Below are 24,419 nucleotides of genomic sequence, written 5' to 3'. Positions count from 1 at the left end.
ATCAACATCAAGTTTCTTGTGAAACTTAAGAAATCAGCCACGGAAACATTTCAAATCATGCCCGCGCCTTATGAAGATGTAACTTTGTCTCGTGCACGTGTGTTTGAATGGCATAAGCGGTTTTCAGGGGGAAGGGACAATGTGGAAGATGATGAACGCTCTGGGCGCCCAAGGTCAGCGATTACAGACCAAAACATTGCCAAAGTTCGCGATGTAATCAGTGGTGACCGAAGATTAAGTGTTCGTGCAGTGGTGGAGTTGGTTCACTTGGATAGGGAAGCTGTTCGACGCATTTTAACGGACGAATTACGCATGAGGAAGATTTGTGCGAAGCCTGTTCCAAAAGTTCTGTCCGTTGACCAATAACAGTGCCGTAAAGACGTGTGTGTGGACATGTTAGAACGCATTGCAAACGAGCCAAATTTGTTGGAATCTGTTGTAACATGTGATGAGACATGTAGTTTTAGCTTTGACTCAGAAAGTAAGCGCAGTAAATGCAGTGGAAGTCTCCAGGATCCCCAAGACCCAAAAAAGCATGCATGTCAAAATCAAATTTCAAGGAAATGTCAATTTTCTTCTTCGACATTAATGGAATTGTAATAATTTAGTGGGTTCCCAGTAGTCAGACTGTTAATCAACACTGCTACATTGAAGTACTAAAGAGATTTCGTGGAAAAAATTAGGAAAAAAGGATTACATTACTGTGATGGGGCATCCTCCTTATTCACCTGATTTGGCTCCATTCGACTTTGTTTTACTTCCTAAAGTTAAATCTTGCTTAAAGTGAACCCAGTTTACCTCAGTTGAAGAGGTTCAGGCAAAAACGGAGAATCTCCTGAAGGGCCTTCCAAAAACCTCGTTCCAGAACTGTTACGAGCAGTGGCAGCCCCGAATGCAGAAGTGTGTGAATGCTGAAGGGGACTACTTTGAAGGTGATAATGTCACAGAGAACTGATTCAGTAAGTACAATAAGTTATTGGACCAGTTTCGTTATTCTTGTGTCACACCTCGTATATATATATGTTCTGAACATCACGGTGTAAGTGGTCCCCGGGAACATTCCCCGTTGCACATATTGGCGAATATTTTTCGCCTCCACAATCTCCGGAGCCGGCCCAAGAAATAGGCTAGAACCATACCCGATACGAAGAAGAGGTGGCACCTAGTTTAAAAAGGCTTCGTCTTTAAGAAAGGACTTTGAAAACACAGACCGCCGATAGCATAACTGCTGTAAACATCTCAGCCAAATTCTGGAACACCTTATTTTTAAACAGACGCCAGCTCCCCACCCGTTTCGAAGCTGGCGACGACTGCCATGCGTCATCGCATGGACTTTTTTCATCGGGCGAGGAGGAGGAGGAAAGGGTGAGTGGCGAGCCTTCCCTCATCTCTGGCTTGTGCGGAACGGTGAGGCGCTGCTTGAATGTGTTGCCATCGGATGCCGCAGAACGGTTTCAAGATGTTTTAGCTCGGTTTCCGTCAAATTTCGTCGTCGAAGAACCACGGTGAAGCCTTCCGGCGCCGCAGTAACTTGAGCATGCAGTAATTTCCCTTGGCTGCGTAGACACGGGACGGTCGTCTTCAGCCGCAGCGGGTGTATGTGTTGTGAACTATTTTTGGTTTTTGCCTGTTTTCACTCGACGAAGAGTACCGGCGCCTGTGAATCGCCAGCATGAATTTGTCAATATTCTCAGTATCTAGACGCTCGGCGTTATAACTAATGCATAAAAGTGCTTGTGTACCGTCAAACCAGTGCAATTTTGGAAAAACTAAGCACCAATTGTTATAAAACATTTGCGTGAGCCACCGCCATCGTTCTCACGTATTTTAAGTCCAGTAGACCTAAAATCACTATGCTATGTCTATGGCAGCCTCTTGTATGAGGTTGATGGCATTGCTCAGCACAGCGATCCCTGATGTCCCGTTGCAGTCACCGAGGGTCCCGTTGCAGTCATTGAATTCGGGACCCTCGTCTGCATACTATCTGTTACTTATTCATTGTTATTGAATGGCAATTAAACTGAAACTAAAAAAAAGGCTTTGTGCTTCGGCATTGCCTTTCTGCCCCGTAAAGCACCAATAGCTAATCGGGATCGCATCAAAAAATTCCACGGCTGTTAGTGAGGACACAATTTCCGTAAAACGAATGAAGGTGTCGTAGAGAATGGGACGAAAAATAGCGAAAAGAATGTATCCCCTTCTTTCGCGAAAAAAGAAGATAATAAATTCGACAGAACCCATCTCACAATGACTGACGATGGTTATGCGTTAGCAAAGACCACTTAAAACGTAACCGCTTTTAGTGTATGACTGGATAGGAAGAGGTCTTATTTAACTGCCGTTTACACTCCCATAGAACTTAATGTACATGCACACCGCTTATCGTGGTGCTGTGCCAGATGAAATGCTAGTTATAATGCTGTTACCGGAAAGTCCCGCACACAAGCCAGGCAGCGAGCGTGCATCTAACGAGGTGCACCAGCCAATGAGAGAGCAATAAGAGCGGTGCTGAGGAGACGTAGTGTCAGACGTACCGAAGTGATTTGAGTCGACAGGGACGGAGTTTCTACTAGCGTTGAGGCGGGCGGAGCACCCAGCTCGCTATGAGCGCGTGTGTTTGAGCCCAGAATGTGCCTTGAAGACAAGTTGTGCATTTCTGAAAATTCCCTCGACTAATGTGACCTGCCTGTAGTTCGAAGCTGCGGTTTAGAAGCAATGCGTAGTAAACGAATGTACGCGACGATCGTGACAGCCTGGGTGTGCTGGTCTGCTGTGGTAGAAGTTGTGCTATTTAGTTTGACAAGCGTTCAAATTTGTTGTCTGTAGATGCGTTGCGTGACTATATCGTTTGTAGGACGAGGTTTCCTCTAATGAATAAAATAGTTTCGGTTAGTAATAACAGCACTACCGTACAGTGTCAATCACACTGTACGGTAGTTCTGCGTGACCGGGGACGGACTGCGCGAGCGTCTGTATCCATGTTAGCTGCTATGTATCTTATAGCACATGGTCCAAGCATGCAGCATGACCATGCGAGATCTTATCGTGGCATTAGGCAATGTTGTTGCTTTTTTTTCGCAAAGGAATAGGATAAATATGGATTCGTCTTACGGCCGTGTTGGTGCTGTTCTCGACGACGCACCGACCAGCTTTACAGAAAATGTGTCCCCACAGATAGCCGTCTGATTCCTTTTCTGCGATCCCCTTCCGATGTTACTTCTTCACAGGGAAAGAACGCGATGCAGAAGCACAGTGCTTATATGTATCATACTGGTTCACCAACCGCAGTGATCGCTGTGTTAAAATTGAATTGTGAGGCTTTAGGTGCCAAAATCACTTTCTCATTATGAGGCACGCCGTAGTAGAGGAATCCGGAAATTTCGATCACGTGGGGTTCCTTAACGTGCACCTAAATCTAAGTACACGGGTGCTTTCGCATTTCACACCCATCGGAATGTGCCCGCTGTGGCCGGGATTCGGTCCCGCGACCGCGTGCTCAGCAGCCCAACACCACAGCCACTGAGCAACCACGGCGGGTGTGATCGCTGTGTTGAGCAACGCCATCGGCATCGTACCAAAGACTAACGTGTAAATTTGTTCGCAAAGAAGGTTTCGCTTTGAAACTTCATTTAGCGCCGCCCTAGAGCACGAAGAAGGCGCGGATGCGAGCTATGTCTAGCACACAGGTCTTGAGCGGGTGTTAGCCACTCATGGCAGCTGTTCGCTCAATGCTGCTTTCCAGGACCTGTAGCATTCACTGCTTCCGCGTTGCCAGAGCGGCTGAGAGGTAGAATCCTGGACTGCCAAATAGTTGGTGGTAAGTTTGAATGCTCGCGGCATAGCGAGAATTTTTCTTTCTTTTATGTTCTCGCAAGTGAATTTGGGCTTTACAACGACGGCACCGCCGTCCATACAAACGATCAAGGAAGTGAGCCCACGACACCTAATGATGTCCTAGTCCTGGTGGAATAGTCCTAGTGTGTCATGGGAACACCGAAGCTTGAGCTGCTACGTGACAAGAAGATGCGCACGTCAGCGTCTCATTGCATCTGTTCCTCAAGATGAAGAGCCCACACCCGGAGGCGGGAGTGTTGACTTTCCTGCTTACGGGGGGGGGGGGGGGGGGGGGCAGTTGCCTGCAACGAATTTCTTTTCCCGGAAAGGAAGAAGTCCGCAGAGAGTCGCGAATGTATCGAATTCGTTTCCGACACCTCCCAAGCAACAATAAAAAAGAGTACCCACAGCCCATCCCTTCTAGAAGGGGAAACAAGGAGTCGGGATGGGGGGGGGGGGGGTTGTCGCTTTGTATTAGAGTTCACACTTTTTTTTTCCTTGCGCCTACTGCTCCACCCCAAAAACCCGCTTTCCCGCGCAGTCTTCCCCATTCCCTAAGAGGAAAGTCAGCATACACGCTAGAGTACCGACTTTGCTTCTTCGGGCTAAGCAAGGACGGGAGCCGAGCGGTCGCGCAAAGCGCGCGCCTCTTCCCTAAAATGGTGCGAAGAGTCGCCACACTGGAGCTAGAGTATCGACGTTCCTTCTCGCGCACGAGGATCTCGATGGAAGAAAAAAGGAGAAAAAGAGAAGAAAGGAGGCTCATCTACGTCATGGGGCCACGCCGAGCCGCCGAGCCAGCGACGCGAGGCGACAGCGACCAGGGCGCCCTCTGTCGGCGTTCCCTAAACTCCCGCGACCTCCTGTGCAGTGAGCCGTCGCGCGCGACAAGCTGCTGCTGCCGCGGTTGCCGCCGCAGCGCGCCGCAGTGCCTTCGCCGTCCCGTAGGAGGATGTAGAGCACGAGCTCGGGGGAGGCTGGCGCGTCTGTTGCAGAGGTTGCGGCACGCGGTTTCGACGAGGTTTGCGCGCGCGACGCTTTCCCGATAGCGGCGATTTGTTACCGGAAGCTCTGTGAATGCTGTACGCGTAGGCGGAGGAAACTATTGGGGCGAGATGAAACTTTGTGAACACTTTTAACGAGCTCGGGAAGCCTTGTGTGCTCGACCCCCAAAAGCTACTTATATGGAGTTTACGAATAAATTAGTTGCCGTTTGAGCGCGAAACGAGGGTAAAAGATGACACAAAGAAAGAAACTGCAATAGCATATATTAAGGCTGCATTGTGTCTTTTGAAAAGAACGGGGAACACCTAATATAATGGACTATTGCTACTTGTAGTCAACAAATGTACTTGAAAGTTTGTATCAACTTTTTTTAATAATCATGTCCGATAAATTAAACGCCGATGTACATCCACGAGGTATTGTACTCGGCAAGCAGAATTCTACTGATCAAAAAATTGCATACGCACAGGTCTTATTTCGTGAAACGTAAAGGAGAGCGGGCCAATAATGTGTCATTTAAGACGAACAAAGAAAACGATGTGCGGGGTCTATAGTAGAAAGCTTAGCGAAATGAAAGTGATGGACAACAGTTTTGCGCTTCGACTCTTCACCTCATTTCTTTAGACCAAGTTCCGGCCTGTGCCCTAAATATAGCGATGCGGGTAGTGAAATTGGGTGAACGAAACAGAGCAGAGAAAACGGTGATGTCACTGCGGAAGGAGCGCCCCAAAGCGCCGGGTCCCGCATCATTCGTCGCCCGCATGGCGTGCGTATCTTTTAGTTGAAGATTTTTTTTTATCGTGCCGTGGAACATTGTTGCTTCGTCTCCCGGCGTGCGTCACTAGACCTCTGTAGGCAATCTCGGGAGGTCGCCACCGTGATCAATAATCGGCCACAACAGGCGGAGAAGGCGCTAGGGAATGGAGGCAAAGAAAGAAAACGCTGAGCTCGAAGACGCTCAGTTTTCGTCTGCGTCTAGAAAGCCATCTCCATTGAGCTTCAAGTCGCGCGAGAAACGGCGCCCAGGGCTCGCGGAAAGTGTGCGGAAATTTCACTCGTGGCGCCATCTCATGGCGGTTAGAGGCAACAAAACAAATGTCACTGCAGGTGACGGTTTGTAGGCTTCATTTCAACTCGGGTCAGAAAATAAAGGCTACGGAGGTCATTCAAACATTTACAAACTGACGCAACTTAGCGACTTACATTGTTTCCTTTGTTTTTCCAACATCGTTGACGACGTGGTGGAGAGATCGGGCGGCAAACAGAACCCACGTCTATTTCATTGAAACTTGTTTCCTCCGAATCCCGCTAGGGGGCGCACAGCGCGCTTTTCGGTTTTCGGTGCGCCGAGCTCGACGCCGGCTGCGGGTTTCACGTCGTTCAACATGTCCGGAGCGTTCGGAGCTCCCACTGCGAGCGCCGCTCTCGAGGCGACGTAGACCTCTGGCTGTGGCATCACCGGGTGTGCGCGCGTGCTCCTCCAGGATCTCCGACGCGGGAGGCTCACTCCGGGTGGGCGAGTGAAAGGGCCCAGTGAGCGAGGAGGAGCAGGAAGAGAGGGAGGGAGAGGACTTGTGCGGCGTGTTGCGGCCCGTACGGTCGCGGCGGCGGCGGTTGGCTGCTGCTGGCTGCGCCGTGGTGCTGCCGTGTGTCCCGTGCCGGTTTTCTTGCGCGCTTGCGGTCGCCGTGGTGCCGCCTCCGTCGAACGGCCATGCATCACCGGCGGCGGCGCGGCTCTGACCCCGGACGGCAGAGAATGGCGTCCGCCGCAGTCGTCGTCGTCGCCTCGCCGCTGCCCCGAGAGCTGAAGCCGCTGCGGCCGCAGCGGCGGCCGCAGCGCCGGTCCGGCGCCCGGTAGCGCCCGACCCCCGGCGGGAGCCGCGAGAGAGCGGGGGCCCTGGCGCCTTCGACGTCATGGCGCGACCCACCGCGCTGCTGCTCCCTTTGGTCCTGCTGGCTCCGCTGCTGGTGCGTTGCTCGGAGCCGCAGGCGCCGGCGCTGCTGGCCGCGCTGCCCGCGCGCTCGGCTCCGGCGCTGGCCCGGGCGCTGCGGCGCGCGCTGGCGCGCTCGGGCCAGGGCCCCGGCGACTCGCCGGGCCCCTGGCTCGCGGTCACGCTGGCCGCGGACGCCGACACGCGCGCGGCGCTCGCCGCCCTGTGCGCCGCCCTCGAGAACCACCGGCCCCTGCTCGTGGTCTCGATGGCCCCGCCGCCGTCGGCGTTCACAGCGGCGTTGGCCGCGGGATACGCCAAGCTGCCCGTGCTCGCCTACACCGGAGGATACCTGGACCGGGCGGCCCAGGTGAGTGGCAGGCGTGCACTTGTCCTTCTTTTGGTTCCCGCGACTGGAATGGTTTGTAGCTTGTTCTGTGCTCCTGGCTCACTGCTGTCCTTCCAACGTGCGCAGTTACCCGAGAAATATGCCGTGAGCCGGGTCCTCGCTTAGCGCCTTCGGCTTTTTTTATTTTCCCAGCCTTCGGAACATGATGGCATCGTACTTTCGCCACTATTTTGTACATAATTGAAAAACTTCTGCAGACAACGTGCCGCGCTATACGTATGCTGCTGAATACCTGCTTTCCGTAGACGGAAATGGAGTCTGACGTGGAGTAATATTCGTGGCGCGTAGAATGTCATGCGGTCTTCTGTACACGCCGGAGTTCCCGGAATCCCGGCAATTCAGTACCACTACTATCCTTTTAACGACCTTGCTATTCATTTTTGTTTGGGATGTGATTAATGAATGTGACGCAGTGGTATAGGGAAGTTGCTTCGCAGGTTATGTATAGTGAAGGCAGTAACACAATTTTACGCCTTATAACGTATCGCACTTGTGCAACAAACGCTGGCTATGACCGTGTAGAATTCAGAATTTCCTACGAAGCTTCTCACATAATGCTGTTTCAATAGCGCTGCCGACTTCCGCATTGCAGTTAGCCCCTCCTCCATACCTTTTTAATATATGAGTGAACATATTTGCACAGCGCATATTTCCTATAGGTTTCTTTTCGCGAAGTATGAAGTAAAATACTACGACATCTGCAGATGCTCAAACAATTTTCATCCCTACTTTCTGAGCATGGCGCTCGCGAGCAATGGTGCGAGTGATTTCCTTTTCTCATGGCTCCTGTTTGTAATGGCATGCTCACGCAACCATTGGAATTCAAGTTCAAGTTTATTCTCAAGTTTTTCGTTTTGCGTGATTTCCGTCCGGAGAAGCATGCATCGTAGATGAGGCCACCATTAAAAGGCCACCACGTTAGTGATGGTCGCCGAGAGTGAGCTCCTATTCCACCAGTTTTCAAGTGACTTCTCAATAGAACTCGTAAGTTTGTTCCTAAGAACAATTTACGCTTCCCTACGTGCAATTCTTTCTCAGTCATTGCATGCTTCTTTTATGGGTTGAGTTCGCGCGCATGGTCAGGAACCGGGGATCGGTTGCCATAGAAGAAAGATTAACGACGACAACTTTTATCGTGGTGAACCACGTCAGGTGTTTGAGTGAAACGTTGCACAATTTTACGAGCCCTGTCGTGGGCTTCGGCCAAATGTTGCATAAACGCGGGCACATTGACAAATAACGAGCCGTATAACGATAGCCATAAATTGCTGTAGTCGTCTTGACGACCTGGGTCATAAACTGTCCTAAACGAAGCGCACGTTAATGCTAACGCGTTTGTTCCAGCGTCTATGGTAACCGGCCAGATCATCCTGATTAGGTTTTCCGCCGAAGCCTCCTGCCTTGTCGGAGTTCATGGTACGTTTATAGCTCTCAGCGATGAAGGAGGGAGCGTATGCAGATTTGACATACGTGTGAAATAACCTTCGTTTTGTTATTTTTCTGCTAGGAAGCGTAGGTAATCCACTCGTTGCGGTTGCCTGAATCTACATACACTGTGAAAAGAATGAAACAGAATGAACACTTTAACGTGTCACTACCACTGCATGGGCATGAGAGGCATTATAGTGGGAGGCTCTGGAGCAATTTCGGACAGTGTAGCACCGTTTCTGCGTTCGCGAGGGGCCCTCCTGCTTTCCCCAGATTCCCGAAGGCAGGAACGTCGCTTGTGTATGCTGGTCTAAGAAGTGAGAGAGAAGGAGAGAGTCGGATGAGGGAACGTTAACTTGTCTCCTCACACCATTGTTTCGCAATGTTTACACCTGATTATACCTCACGTAATAAACTTTCTTAAACTAAGTTATTGAGATGTGACCCTCCTTGCACAAAGTGCTTTCTTGTCTTTTTTGTTATGCTTTGTTTTTTTTTATAGTAGCATAATGAAGAGTTGACAATTGACGCACTATTTACAGTTAACGGCCGGAAACGGTCATAACTGATACACGGCGCGGGTGCTAGTGCTGTCGTTGTTAAATGCTGTTCCGCGCGTGTTCACAGCAGGGTATCACGTATGACGAGGTTCCCAACCTTCTGGCCCTGTCGTCGCCCTGAGGCACGACTAGTGGTTAGTGTTCTAGTGAGTAAGGGCCAGTGAACAATGTACTAGTTGGCAATGAAGAACGCTATAGTCGGTAGGGGGATGTTAGTTAGTGTTCACTAGACATTACAGCAGCAGCCGGCTCCCACAAAGTGTAGAAAAGACTCAAGAAAAGCTTCGCTTTAAACATATATAAAATGGCGGCATGTTGTTATACCACACACCTTTCTTTGTTTTGTTGAATTTTCGTACTTTACATTTGATCGTGCGGCAAGTCTCGTGCCGTTTTGTGTATTACTATTGCTTCCCTCCACGTTGACTTCTTTTTCTGCGAAACCTTTCTCGGGATGTTCGCAGAAAAGAAGAAATAAACCCTGTCCGATGAAACAGTCAGGCACACCATCGTGGCGTGGCACAGAATGTGGAGATTACTGTTTCGTGCTAGTCGCCATATCTCGGTTTGTGTCCTGTTTCCGTAGGGGGAGAAGCCAGCCATGCTCCAGTGTGATTATGGTTTCGATCGGCACTGGGGAATCTTAGCGGCACGGCGAGGTGACTCCAAATGTGGCCCGCCGAACCAGTGTGCGTTAAGCGCAACCAATCAGTGGTTTGGCAAATCTGTCCCTATGGCGTGCGGAGCTACGAACGCAGCAAATGCGCAAAACGTTTTCTTGATATCTATAAGCCATCCTCTGGCCACTCTTCGCCAGCTGTTCATTTTTTATTCTTGTTGTTTATTTCGCGCACTACAGAAACTTACTCAGTGGTATCTCCTGGAACCCGGAAAAAATAATGATGACTCACTATATTAAATCATCATCATCATCATCACCACCACCCTATTTCAAGCCCACTGCAAGACAAACCTCTGCCAGCGAACTTCAATAAAAGCTTGTTTGATGAAAATTTTTATGCAGTGTTGGCGCGCAGCTAACGTGACCGTGACTTCCATAAAACGTAATTACTTTGCATTTAGTAATTTTTGTTTATTTATTTATTTACAGAATACCTACATCGCCATAATGTCATTACGGCCTTTGTTGCGTAATCAACATCAGTCGATAGTGGAAACTTCTTTGTACGGTCTTATTCGCCAGTGTTATTCTTGCGCCATTCACAGCTATGATCTCTAATTGACCTTGCCGATTTCACTCCAGGAATTGAAATTTGCCAATATCAACACACGACATATTTCCCGGTCGCCCTTGGCGATGATTTTCTTCTGTGATCATCAATCATTCTGCTATCTCTTGCCAGTACACCGGTTACTTGCTAGTTCTATAGATCACATGACTCACCATGCCAGTATACTCTTTTACAACCTCAGCTAGACTATCAGCCACGCTCATCTGCTCTCTAATTCAAGGTTCAAGCCCTTATCTTCCTGTTTCTTTACGTTACAACAATTACTTTCCATAGTGCCGCTAGTTGTGCGGATGTGCATAATGAAGACTGCAGAACTGAAAATGAAGTGACACCTGTCTGTATCAGTAGCAGTTTACTGTTTAGATCACGCGAATGAACATACTGGAAATAAAAAAGTGATCCGCATGTGACATAAGTAACTGCAAGATGTTTCCTTGAGGGTTGCAGTATTTGCTTCAGTGCTTTGTCAGATGATCGATACTGTGAGCGACGGACGACCGTAGCTGGCTGAGTAATCGTTCTTCGATAGGGTCCGGAAACTCTTAATTAGTAAACTGGCGTCTTCCCGACCAGTTTGCCTCAGTGCACCAAAGACTATGGTTGTGGTAGTATCGCAGGTCAGTGACTAGTTGAAAGGCTTGGTCGAACACTTCCCGTCGGAAACGTTCCAGCAATGTCGTGGAACAGGGTGCAGAACACGTTCACTCAGGGTATCTGTCACATCGCTAACCGGCGGAACACACGTTTTTTGCTGACAAGACCAGCACTACTTAGCTGACAAGACAATCAGGCTGACAAGTCTATCACAAGAATATTTTGCCTACTCTGCGATTAATTCTCTTTTCAGTAAGGTTTCAACTTGGGCTTCGTGGTATTCCTTTATAAACGTACAGCATTGAGCGAAAAAACATGGACAAAAGAAGAAACACACGCACGTAGTGCACGTGTGTGTAACCGTGTTTCTTTTTTTGTCCGTGTTTTTTACAAGCAAGTCCACACGTTCGTAATTTTCTCTGCTTGCGGGCACCGCCAAAGCCACCTTCAAGACATCATTACCTCCTGCAAGCCCTGCTTAGCCCAAGCAAACTCACTCCTTTTGCCAAAAGTGTGCAGTACGGTGGCTTTGCCTCAAGATGTCTCTATCTTAGGCGGTGCACCCTTTACAGGGCATAGTGCTATGTGGGTAAATCCCGATTATATTGACGCTTATATCCCGATTATATATGGCGATTATATACCCTTAATTTTACCTACTCCGCGACTAATTCTCGCTTCTTCTGGACAACGCAGAAGCTGCCTTCCAGACGCCGTTGCCTTTGGAAGGCCTACTTAGTTCAAGCAAACTCACTCCTTTTCCCAAAAGTTTGCCGTACGGTGGCTTTGCCACAACAAGGCTCTATCTACGGCAGTGCACGCTTTACAGGGGCACATAGCAATCTGGAAACTTTTGATTATATTGGCACTTAGTACGCATGTGCCCTTAATTTTACCAACTGTGCGACCAACCCTCGCTTTTTGCGGGCACCGTTGATGCCACCTTCCAGAAACTGTTGCCTCATACGAGCACTGCTTACACCAAGCGAATGCGCTTCAGTTTCCTGAAAACGTGTTGTACGAGAGCTTTGCTTCAACGTCTCTGTATGTGCAGCTGTGCACCCTTCACAGGGGTATAGAGCAATCTGGGTAATTTTCAATTAAATTGTCGCTTAGCAAATTCGTATTGTTAATTCCACCTACTAGACTAATTCTCGTTTGTTCCTTCATTGAGACATATATTTTGATAACCCTTGCGATTTACTACGACGCTCTGATGGCACAAAAGGTCCGCTTTTTTTTAAAGTGTTACAACGTACCCAGATCAGACAACATAAATTATTCTTTGGCTAAGCTTGGCCTAAATGAGCAGCATGCACCAGTAAAGCAATATTGGCAAATCCTCAGGAAGGGTAATTACAGAGTTGTCTTGTTAGATCCATTTAAACAGCACCTAAGCAGACAATGCGTTAAGTTGGTGGTCGTCGCTATAACGTAAGTCCTACCACGCCAGCTCCGACAAGTTTCAGTGCGTCCCGGGCTGCTGCAGGCGACACTTTAATACGGATGTAATGCTGAGGAGCCGTGCACTCTATGTCATGCGTCCCTTCGTGTGAGTGGTAATGGCGGCGTTCATTAATAATATAGCGATTTCTTGCTTAATTGGGGTAAATCGGAAAAGGCCAAGCTCGACTCCCTAATCAGAACCGGCCTCAAGCGCGTGCTCGGCCTTCCGCAGTCCACAAGCACTGAGAAGCTGCTGGAGCTAGGACTCCATAACACCATCGATGAGCTAATAGAAGCTCACACAGCGGCCCAGATAATGAGACTTTCATCCACTAAGCCAGGGATTAAGATTTTAGAAGAAGCAGGAATCCAACCCAGAAATGAACCGGCGACCAAAGTTAGCTTGACCCGGGAAACCAGAGCTCGCATCATGGTTGACCCCGTCCCGCGAAACATCCACCCAGTGCATAACCAGGGAAGAAGATTCGCGAGAGCCAAGTCCATCCTTAAAAAGATCAATCAGCAGAAGCTAGATGCCCTCTTTGTCGATGCTGCCAGATATGACAGTGGGGATAAGTTCGCTGTCTCGGTGGTAGACGCGGCAGGCAACCTGGTCAATGCAGCCTCTGTTTATACTAAGTTTGCCCATGTGGCGGAGGAAGCGGCGATCGCTCTGGCTTTTCACGGCTCAAAAGTTCCCGCTATCGTCTTCTCGGACTCGCGCACAGCGGTTAGATCCTTCTCGTCCGCCCTCATATCTGAACAGGCGTACAGTATTGTGATCAAAGCACTTCAAAGGACTAGGGAGAGTACCGAAGGAGGATACCAAATCTCGTGGTTCCCAGCCCATCTAGATAGCTCAATTAACCCGCTTGGATGTAATCCTAACGAGCAGGCCCACCGGAGAGCGCGCGATTTCACGCACCGCGCTGTCGCGGGTAGCCAGGCTTGGAACGAGGTCAACATCCACAAAGATCCATTAAGTACATTCCACGAAATTGTTTCCCATTATCGACTAGGCAGGAGGACATTTCCACCCCCTCACCCCAAATTGAACAAACCCCAGGCTACCACACTAAGACTCCTGCAAACCCGTACATATCCCACTCCTCGGTCTCTTCACAGGATAGATCCTGAGCACTCACAGTCATGCCCCAAATGTGGTCATGACTCATGCTCCTTTGACCACATGCTCTGGCTGTGCCCAGCCCTTAACGCCTCTCCACCCATCACGAAAGAACAATGGCAGGACTCTCTCAAGAGCAGCAATCTCAACATTCAACTCCAGGCTGTCCAGAGGGCCCACGACATTGCCGCGGGACTTGATCTCCCGGTTCCATCGTGGGCGGAGCCACCGACTTGATCTTCGGGAGCCTTCGGTTTGGCTCCCCGAGGTCTCAGTCCCTCAGGACTCAAATAAAGTTCTTGTCATGTCATGTCTTGCAGTTTTGGTATCAGAAACAGTTATTTTTGTGAGCTTTTTGTGCTGCTTTCGCCCATTTATGAAGCACTAAATTTTGCACGGAAGTTACTCCATGCCTACGCTATTTAGAAATCAGCTTATTACGCGGTCCGAAACTTCCCGTCCGTTACGAGGGGCGCCGTATTGGAGAGTCCGGGATTAGGTTGACCACCTGGTGTTGAACGTACGACCAAAGCACAGTGCGCGAGCGTTAGTGCGTTCTTCTCCCGTCAGAAAGCGGGCAGGAGCAGGCTGGGCTCGAACCGGCGACATCGCGCTCAGAAGCAGAATGCCGTCATCGGCGAGCCACTGTCGCTTGTTGCACCGAATTGCGAATTGTGTAGGCGTTCCTGGCTGTTATCCTTGTCGTGAAGTTGAGCATGCGCACACTGTCGGGAACTGTAACGCGTCAGTGCAAGGTTATACCCAAGATCCTCGCCCGTCCAAGCCCCATCGTCCCCGTTACACGCTCCCCAGGCACAGCCACCTCCGCATCCGCTCTCGCACGCCCGTGGTACGCATTGTGACACACGTGGCGATAATCTCAAAGAGCTGGTTGGCGTTGGCAAGATAGAAGTACACGTGCGATCGTGGCCTAATGGTTCGAGCATCACGCTGCTTCACTGGGAGGTTCGAGCTTCGGTCCCACCATTGCGCACATAATTACAATATTTCCTATGTATGAGCTATTCGGCAAGGCAGAAACAGCAGCTGCAGTAAGCAACATCCGGTAGGCTTCGCAAAGAAAGTTCGGCTTTAAAGAAGAAACACCACTTTAGCTTACAGCGTCTTGTGCATGGCTGTTGCCTTCGTGGTCTTCAGCTGCAATGGCTTGTGTGATCGTGGCTCCAAGGTGGATTGCTCTGATAACGGCATGTGATAAAGATATGTGAGCTAATGCAGTTGCATGCGATCGTACCTTTCTACTGTAGCGGGGACAGTCAGGCAGCCTAAGGCTCTTCTCGCGACCGTAGTCGGCACACGTGCGTGGTCTACTATTCGAATGGCGAAAAGCAAGAGACCACGTAAGCGCCACTGCTAGCCATAGCCGACAAAGCAGGCTTACCTCGCGTCGAACGGGCCCAGTTAGGATGCAAAGGTGGTGCAGCCAGTTACTTTAAGAAGCTGAGATGCTCTGCATGTCGAACATGGCGTCTCGTGCAAGCACTCGAAGTGTTCTAGTTGAATGCGGTCTTGATGACTGTATTGATTCCACTTTGCTGGTTTGAAAAGATGGCAGACGCGGAGCGCTTTAGTCGCCAAAGTATGGATAAGTTCTCACAATAGTACAGCAACACCGCTGTCAGACTACCGGTAACAGGAAGACATTCTGCCGCCTATTCTACTGAAGGGCTGTTTTAAAAGGCCTTCTACGTAAACGATGCTAGAAACCAGCTTTTATTTTTCGGTAAAGGTAATCCGTTGGGAGAGTCTCTGCTTTAAACCGCGGAGGGAATGGATTATACGAACAATTCTCGCGCAGACACACGACATCTGTATGACCTAATGTTTGTTTTACATGACGATGGCATTGCGAGCACACGTGAATGGCATCGATCTTGAGACATAGGTCGCCTGAGCAGCTTTTTGGTCGCCCCTTGCAATCGGTTGCGCGACCTCCTGAAGTCGTCGGTGTGAATGAGTGAATGGTTCATTGGTGTGAGCGGTTGAATTCCGATAATCCACATTTTTTTTAATATGAAAGGAGGTCATCCAGTGCGCGGCAAAAATATAGATACCTAGGGGCATGGTATTTTTCTTTAATTTTTATTATTTGCAACCCTGTGAAGCTAATGGACAAGAAACCAGCAAGAGGAAATGCAGAAACGATACGAAGAAGGAAAAATTAAAACCGAGGAAAAGACAATTTGGCCGCAGGTGGAAGCCGTAACCACATTTCCCGCATTACACGTGGTGCTTTAGCAATTACGCTACAACGGCGGCCATCTTCCCGCGTGCACTCTCTTGGGCATCTGTGTATGCGTACAAGATTAACCCTGGGAGTGTTAGCCAGCGCTTCCTCACGGCCATGGCAATTGCGGTGTAATGTCAAAATGAGAAAGAACGCGAAGAGGAATCCTAATGAGTTAGCGAAGGAGAGCCTCGGCGCCACCTCTAACTGCTCTTTCCCGCTTGGCTACGCACGGGGCCGGCGTAGCAACAGGGATCTCGTTAAAAAAAAAGACATTGCAACAGCCCCTGGAAACAACTAGTTGAGGAACAGTGGCCGCCTTTTAAGGAGACACAAAAGATAAAGGTATCTTGAGCTGTGCTGGAAACGTGCCTTCCTAGAACTTCTAAAGAAAGAGACTGTTACTGTTGGAAGAAACCTGGTAAGCCAAAAAAGACGCAAAAACGAAAGGTCGCTGACGTTGCCACAGTGAGGTCATAAATTTTGATGACGCCTGCTCGGGCATACCTACCTGTCTATTGGTAAAGATAGAGGACATTATGTTCTCAAATAACCAATAACGGAGCGAAGGAAGTATTGAGAAGTTCTCCTGAGCGGCACCCAGCAGCCCAAATACTTCAAAGAATCCTTTCAAAGAATCATTTGAATTTCATGACGTCACGCTAACGTACCGACAATGAGCTTTCGGCGGGAAATTAACATGCAACATAAAAATTAATGAAACTTTGATTTTCATTTACTGTTCCAGCCGGCAACTTGTTACCGCGAAATTAAAGAAAAAGGTTATTTCTGAAAGAATTTTTTTATTAGTCTGAACTGTTGGCACCACATAAAGCCACCATACCAAGAAGGAAATCGTCAAGAAAAGCCATTGCAACGTCCAATCGAAGCATCCCATTGCGCAAGCCAAGCGCCTGACACATGCTTCGTAAAGGTGGCACCTAGGCTCTTATCCGGGGCCCCCGTACAAGTGTTCCTTTTCTTTCATTTGTTGCCTCACACTCGGTCTTGCCCGACGGTACCTCCGGACCGTTCTGAGTTGTGGAAACGACAACATAATATAAGAAGTGTACAGCATAGCGATCTCCCGTTACTACGTGGCAACAATCGGGAATCTCAGAAGAAAAAAAAAAGGCCTACAGCCAAAAATTGGCGTCACATTCGGCGTCCTCCGTAAGGCGGGGCAAAAGCTGACAAGGACGCTGCAGTATCAGCGTCTTCCGTCTCCGCTCGCACCGACGCTAATGGAATCAATGGATCGACTTCGCGTCCCCCCCCCCCCCCCTCGCCCTCCGGGTTAGCCAACGTGTGCGCAGCCATCGCATTTCTCGCGCGGCTGCTTTCTTGATCACGTGATTCAATTTTGCTTCGCGCTCGTCTCCGCTTGAGCTCGACTTTCTCCCCCGCGCGAATGCGCCTGGCTTCGCATCAATTTTCAACCGGGATTGGGCTACACACCGTTGCTGCTAATTTTTTGCCAGGGTGCATGTTTTTCAGTTGAGAAAAGTTTCATGGCCATTCGATACGCGTCATTAAATCAGTATGCAATGCCGTAGCTAACAATTTTTAATGACACTGATTATGTGTATTTGTATAACACTTCAAATGTACGTGTGTTTTATTTATTTTGCGTCATTGGACTGGCTTGTTTGATTTACATGTGTCCTATCGCAGAAACGACACAAAGTGTCACTTTGCTGCTGTTTTATTATCCGTTGACTGTTCAAGCACGTTCATGAAAAGTGTTCTCATTGCCGCGAAATCTTCATAACATCGAGCGTTATAAACCATCGATCACAGAACAATTTATCGTTTGTAAAGTAGTAGGCGATACAGTATTTGCCAACGATTTGCCGTTTATTCCAAATCATCCTAAACAACGTTCTCGCAGTGACAAACATTTTCTGACTCCTCTACTATTACAGCTCGACGCAGCGCGGGTAGAAAGTTCATCGTGAATGGCAATGTCGTTGGGGACAATTGCCTTGTTAGCTTTGCCAATAACGACAAAAAGTTAAACTAGGCTTGCTGCATCTAGGCCTTCGCGTTCCACCAACCTCGTCCTCGTCCTGTGGTCGGCGCTTAACAAGCCCCTCATCCTCACGTTCATTTCCCCTTCTCCCCCCATCGAAGAAAAAGGAAACTTCGCCCACCATCGCCAATACCATAAAGAGAAAGTGAGGTTATATAACTCAAAAACATCCAAGTAAACACAGCGTGTGCTTTATTTTCCGGAAATTAATACAACCGAATGCACGTACGCATGAAATACGCTCTCCTAATGAAAATTTATTATTTAAATTTTACAGTGTTAGAGCCAAAGCCACAATCCGATTTGAGGCACGCCGTTGCAAGAGAGTCCGGAATAAATTTTACCCCCCGGGGTTCTGTAGGGAGCACCAACATTTAACTACACGTGTGTTATCTTAAAGCGCTGCTTTTAGGTGTCCGTTCCTGCGGGGAGCGTCGGCGTATCCGAGTGAATGAGCGCAGCGAAAGATGAAAGCGAACGTCGCGCGCAGTGGGGGGGGGGATGTAAGACGCGAGGAGGAAAGTGGAGAGGAGGGTTCAGCGCAACCAGGAGGTGGAAAGCGGGGGGGGGAAGGGTATGGCGAACAGCGTGAGGCGGAAAGTGCAGTGCCGGCGCGACCAGGCATGCGGCCAGCGGGAAAACAAAGCGCTGGCGTGGGTATTCGGACCCAATTCGGGCACAGCAGTGGCAGTGGACGGCACGCAGCATCGCTTCTCACGTACTTGCTTTGCCACTGTTGCAGAAATACAACGTGCGGCCGTCAATCCAGCTGTTACGTCATCGTGGCGATAATTTGGACCACCGCCCCGATTTCAGCTGCTACCACGTGACGGACCTGAGGACGACGGACATAAAAAGGACAGGCGGATCCTGGATTCTTCGCTTTTCGGGCACAGCAGTGGCAGTGGACGGCACGCAGCATCGCTTCTCACGTACTTGCTTTGCCACTGTTGCAGAAATACAACGTGCGGCCGTCAATCCAGCTGTTACGTCATCGTGGCGATAATTTGGACCACCGCCCCGATTTCAGCTGCTACCACGTGACGGACCTGAGGACGACGGACATAAAAAGGACAGGCGGATCCTGGATTCTTCGCTTTTCGGGCACAGCAGTGGCAGTGGACGGCACGCAGCATCGCTTCTCACGTACTTGCTTTGCCACTGTTGCAGATATACAACGTGCGGCCGTCAATCCAGCTGTTATGTCATCGTGGCGATAATTTGGACCACCGCCCCGATTTCAGCTGCTACCACGTGACGGACCTGAGGACGACGGACATAAAAAGGACAGGCGGATCCTGGATTCTTCGCTTTTCGGGCACAGCAGTAGCAGTGGACGGCACGCAGCATCGCTTCTCACGTACTTGCTTTGCCACTGTTGCAGGTTGGTGTTATTTTGCTTCGAACTCGCTCTTAACCTCCTGACGTTCCCTGCTGCTGCTGTGCCTATAGTTAATCATTGTCCATTGTTATTATGACTGAATGTTTGGCGTGTAATGGAAATATTCGGCCCGATGAAATACCCCTTGTGTGTACAGTTTGTAAATATTCATACCATGTTGGTAAATGTTCTGGGATTACTGGGTCTGCTTTTCGCAGTAAAGGCGATTCCTTGAAAAATTCTTGGAAGTGCGCAACATGCCAAACAAATGAAAAAAGGGGCGGTGCCTCATCCAATATGTCTGAAAGCCAAAGACTTGAATGTAAGCTGAACCAACTCAATGCAAATGTATTATCACTTCTTCCACTTGTGGCCAAAGTGGACGCCTTGTCCGAGGCTGTCAAAGGCATCAGTGGCATTGAGGCATCTATCCAAATGCTTTCTGACAAGTATGACGAAATACTTAAGAAGACTGACAGTCAGGGTACTGAAATTGCGGCCTTGAGGAAGCGTGTTGAACATTTGGAGTCTGAAACTTCTCCAAATGCCCTCGAAGTGAAAACTCAGTTAAATGAATTGGAGCAGTACAGTCGCCGACAAAACATCGAGATTCACGGTATGCAAAAAGAAGAAAATGAAAACCTTCTTGATAAGATGAACTCTCTGGCACGTACGCTCGAGCTTCCCGAGCTATCAGACTCTGACCTTGATTCCCTTCATCGGCTGCATCCACGTGCTGGTAAAAAACCTGTAGTGATAGCTCGCTTCCGATCTGTCATGCTGAAGGAACGGTGGATGCAAAGTCGCTCACGTCTTCGGGAGAAAGCACCAGACTTGCGAATTTTTGATAATCTAACTGCAATGAACAAAAGGCTTTTGTGGCTAGCGCAAACGAAGGGAAAAGAAATGAAGTACTGCTTCGTGTGGCAAAAGAATGGTCATGTTTTTGCACGAAAGAATAGCGGTGACAGTGTCATTCGAATTTGCCAAGAAAGTGACCTCGCGAACATGGTTTAATGTTAACGCTTCCGGCTTTGCTTGATAAACTTTATTTTTTCCCATGGCGGTTTCATGTTCTAAGTCTTATCTCGATCTCGTTTCTTTTCGCGATTTTGCTTCTGAGGAGAGTAATCATTCGAAGTTCTTTTCCTTTTATCATTTAAACGCGCAGAGTTTACGGAACAAAGAGGACCAATTAAACACATTCTTAATGTCCTTAGGCTTTGAGTTCGATATTTTGGCCTTTACGGAAACTTGGTACAAAACCACTGAAGATGCAATCGAAATCAATGGTTACAAACCTGAATGCTTGAGCAGGTGTAGTAAAAAAGGGGGTGGGGTTGCTTTATACATAAAAAACGCTATTCATTATGAAGTAATGGCTGAACACTGTGCTATGTTGTCCAACTACGAACTTCTTTTTGTCAGATGTAGAACTTTCATAATTGGGGTTGTTTATAGGCCTCCCGCTGGGTCTCTGGTTGAATTTTTCCGTCGGTTTGAAACATTGCTTGACTCTCTATCGTCACTGAAAATGCCTGTTGTAATTTTGGGTGACTTTAACATTGATTTGTTGCAACCTGCTAACACATCAGTGAATGATTTTGTCGACCTGTTATCAATGTATGGCTTTTCAAACAATATTGCTCTGCCTACTCGCATCTCTGCATCCAGTGAAACCTTGATTGATTTGTGTCTGACTAATCATGATGAAAGCGGGAGTGCTTGTAAGTGCAATCAGTGATCATTTACCTTTGTTCTGCTTCATACCTAAGCGCACCTTTCCACAGGTTACCATAGAAAACTCGACAAAAACTACGCGGATGATAACTAATCGCGCGATAGATAACTTCCGTCAAAATATTGCATCTGTAAACTGGAATGCAATTTTAGATAAAAATAAATCTGATTCAAACCTTTTATACAACAGTTTTCTCGAAAAAATTATTGAAATTTACGAACATTCTTTTCCTTTGGTAACTGTTAGAAAGTTTAAGAAAGCGAGGAAACCCTGGGTTACCTACGACTTAGTCAAGAGAATGAAAGCACGAGATAAGCTCTTCGGCAACTTCCTGAAATATAAGGACGCAGAAATTTTTAAGCAATATAAGAAGGTCAGGAACAGGCTTAATGCCGACATAAAAAAGTCACGTGTTGATTACTACGCTAACAAATTTACGAACATTCTTTATGATCCTAAGAAAACTTGGCGAACTCTAAAGGACCTATTACGGCACACAAAAAATAGCATTCCCCAGGAACTTACGTACGGCGATAGAGTGCTAAGTGGTAAATCCCTCGCGGAGGTATTCAATCAGCAGTTCTTGTGCTTTTGCTCCTTTGACTCAGAAGTTAGCAACAACTTTAAGGACTATATTAACACCAGTTTGCAAAATACTATGTATCTTCGTCCTGTTACACCTACAGAAATAGCACACATTATTAGCAATTTAAAGAACAGCTCTTCTTGTGGTTATGACGGTATTAAAATAGCACCAATTAAAGCAGTCGCGGATTTATTATGCAGTGTTCTTTGTGACATAACAAATATTGTGTTTTCTACAGGTACATTTCCGGATAACATGAAAATTGCTAGGATCGTCGTCTTGCATAAAGGTGGCGCAACTGATTGCATCAGTAATTACCGGCCGATATCAATACTTCCAGTTTTTTCAAAAATTATTGAAAAAGCCTTAAATTCTAGAATAACTGGACACATGCAAAAGCATAACCTTATATCCCCGAATCAGTATGGCTTTCAAAGGGGTAAATCCACTGAATCTGCGTTACTTGAAATACGTGATAAAATTGTTACCAATATAGAAAACCAACAATACACGATAGGCTTATTTTTAGACTTTAATAAAGCATTTGATTCAATTAAACATGACATACTTTTTTCTAAATTACCCTTTTATGGAATTAGAGGCATTGCTTTAGACTTACTGCGTAGCTATCTATCGCACCGCTCCCAATTTGTGGAACTCAACAGCATAAAATCAGATTTAGCAGACATTAGGTACGGCGTCCCGCAGGGTTCTATTATAGGTCCTACGATTTTCCTTCTTTATATCAATGATATCGTGGCAATACCAGGAACACCCGATATTGTATTATATGCCGACGATACAAACGTTTTTTTCTCCTCTGATAACATCTCTGCTCTAATTCCTCTTATTAACAACTGGTTAAATTCCCTTTCAGTGTGGCTATCGGCTAATCAGTTGAGCCTAAATGTTAAAAAAACAAAGTATTGTTTTTACTCCTATTAACAAACCAGTTAAGTTCGCATCTTCTTTAATTTTTCAATCGCAACCACTTGAAAGGGTTTCCCAGTACAAGTTCTTGGGTGTACTCTTCCATGAAAATCTACGGTGGACGCATCACGTAAGTTATATTAAACGTAGCATAGCACAATTAATTGGTATGCTCAATAAGCATCGCACGCTGTTACCTTTAAAACTTAAACGTCAGTTATACTTTTCTACTATCCATTCTAGACTCCACTATTGTCTACTTATCTGGGGTGTCACTTCTAAGGCTAACTTGGAAACTCTATTCCGAATGCAGAAGAAGTGTGTTCGTATTATTAATAACCTATCGATGTACGAACATACCTCTGAGTACTTTCACCAGGACAGTATTTTGAGTGTCGCTAGTTTGTATAAACAAAAGTTATCCGAAAAAGCTTTTTTAGAATTCATAAGTAATCGCGAGAACTTTTTTTCTATATATACTAATACCACAACTAACTACACCTTAAGAGCTAGGAATTTTATTAAGGTAAAAACTAGAACAAACTACGGCAATCAGCTTTTACAGTGGCAGATTCCTAATTTACTTAATGATGAGCATGCTTTATTTGATATCATGCAAGATTCCTCAACCATGTCAATATTCAGAAAGAAATCAAAACTGTATTTTTCCAACAAATGACACCTGTTTTTTTGTAATTTATTTCCTGTTTTTTCGACTGATATGCAATTTCATGCGTTGCAAGACTTTTTGTTCCCATGTGGCCTTTTGGCCTTCCTGTATCTTTCTGTACGCACTTTATTTCTTCATTTTCATTATTTATACTGATTGTGTTGCAATGATTTCTTGTATGTATAATTGTAACATTCGTATATATAAGTATGTATATGTGTGTATTATGTGTATATATGTATATATTTTTTTTTGCACTGTTGTCTGCTGTGCTCGTGGCGCCAGGGGCCTAGTCAGGCGTGTATAGTCTCGCCTTTTGCTCCGGCGCCATGACAATCTTGTATTGTCAAAATTCTAATAAACTTCAAACTTCAATGCGCACGTGCCACTCCGACTCCGGCGCTAAGTATTGCTCCACGCGAGCCACGTGTTCCCATGTTCACGGTTTATTTCTAAACAATGAGCAACGCAACCGGTGGAAATGCTTCGTCCTGCCGCTGCTGTTAAACGAGCTGCCCGAGCGGATGCTCAGGGCCGCCACGCAGAGCACCTTCTCTTTCATAATGAAATCTTTTTTGCCATAATATATCGCTAATCCAAAACACCTAATCTGCTGCGCACGAAATTCGCATTCATGATTATCGTAATCGTTGTTGAATTTTCTTTATTTTTATTACCACCCCCCCCCCCCCCCCCCCGCCCCAGACACAGAATGGCAATGAGCCTGCCACGGCGATCCCACTGTTGACCTCGAGCATTGTAAAGCCATAGTCAGGACTCTACTGCGGTGGGTTGCGCTTTAGTTTTGTAATGGCGTACACAATTTGTGAAATATAGGAATGCCCCGTACTTCATGAGCTTTCTTTTCTTTGTTTATGATGTTCCTCTAAAACCATGGCATCCTTTCCAAATCAAACGCCACATATTTTCAAACAAATTGTAGAAGCAGTAGCGCAGTCGAGCTCGCCATCGTACACTGTGCGGAATAATCGCATGCAGCCTCGATATCTTTCTAGAGCGCACCATACCGGAACCCGCGCCGTTAGACTAGATCCACTAGTTAACAGCTTCGCACTAACGTCACCGCAGAACTGCCCTTTCAAAGCACTGTTGCACTTTTTCACCCAACCAAAGCAAACACGTTATACTATGGCTCGCAAAAAAATGTTTGCATAGTACACCGTTTCCCGTCTTCGCGAGCTCCGGGAATCGTTTCTCGTTTTTTTTCTTGCGTACACTCCGTTT

The 24,419-nt window shown here is 47.5% G+C and overlaps 1 protein-coding gene across 1 annotated transcript in view; it reads left to right on the top strand.

Moving 5' to 3' along the window:
* Window positions 1–5,727: 5,727 nt before the first annotated feature.
* LOC126518219 (glutamate receptor ionotropic, NMDA 1-like) overlaps window positions 5,728–24,419 on the top strand; it is a 176,085-nt gene continuing 157,393 nt past the window's right edge. Inside the window, exon 1 of the mRNA XM_072285280.1 lies at window positions 5,728–7,140. Within this exon, the coding sequence (XP_072141381.1) occupies window positions 6,754–7,140 (387 nt within the window). The 5' untranslated portion in view covers window positions 5,728–6,753. The remainder of the gene's footprint in view (window positions 7,141–24,419) is intronic.

The sequence above is a fragment of the Dermacentor andersoni genome, chromosome 11 (genome assembly GCF_023375885.2).
Source record: "Dermacentor andersoni chromosome 11, qqDerAnde1_hic_scaffold, whole genome shotgun sequence".
Classification (NCBI taxonomy): Eukaryota; Metazoa; Arthropoda; class Arachnida; order Ixodida; family Ixodidae; genus Dermacentor; species Dermacentor andersoni.
The sequence above is the reverse complement of the archived record's forward strand: the minus strand, read 5'-3'. Positions and strand labels throughout refer to the sequence as shown.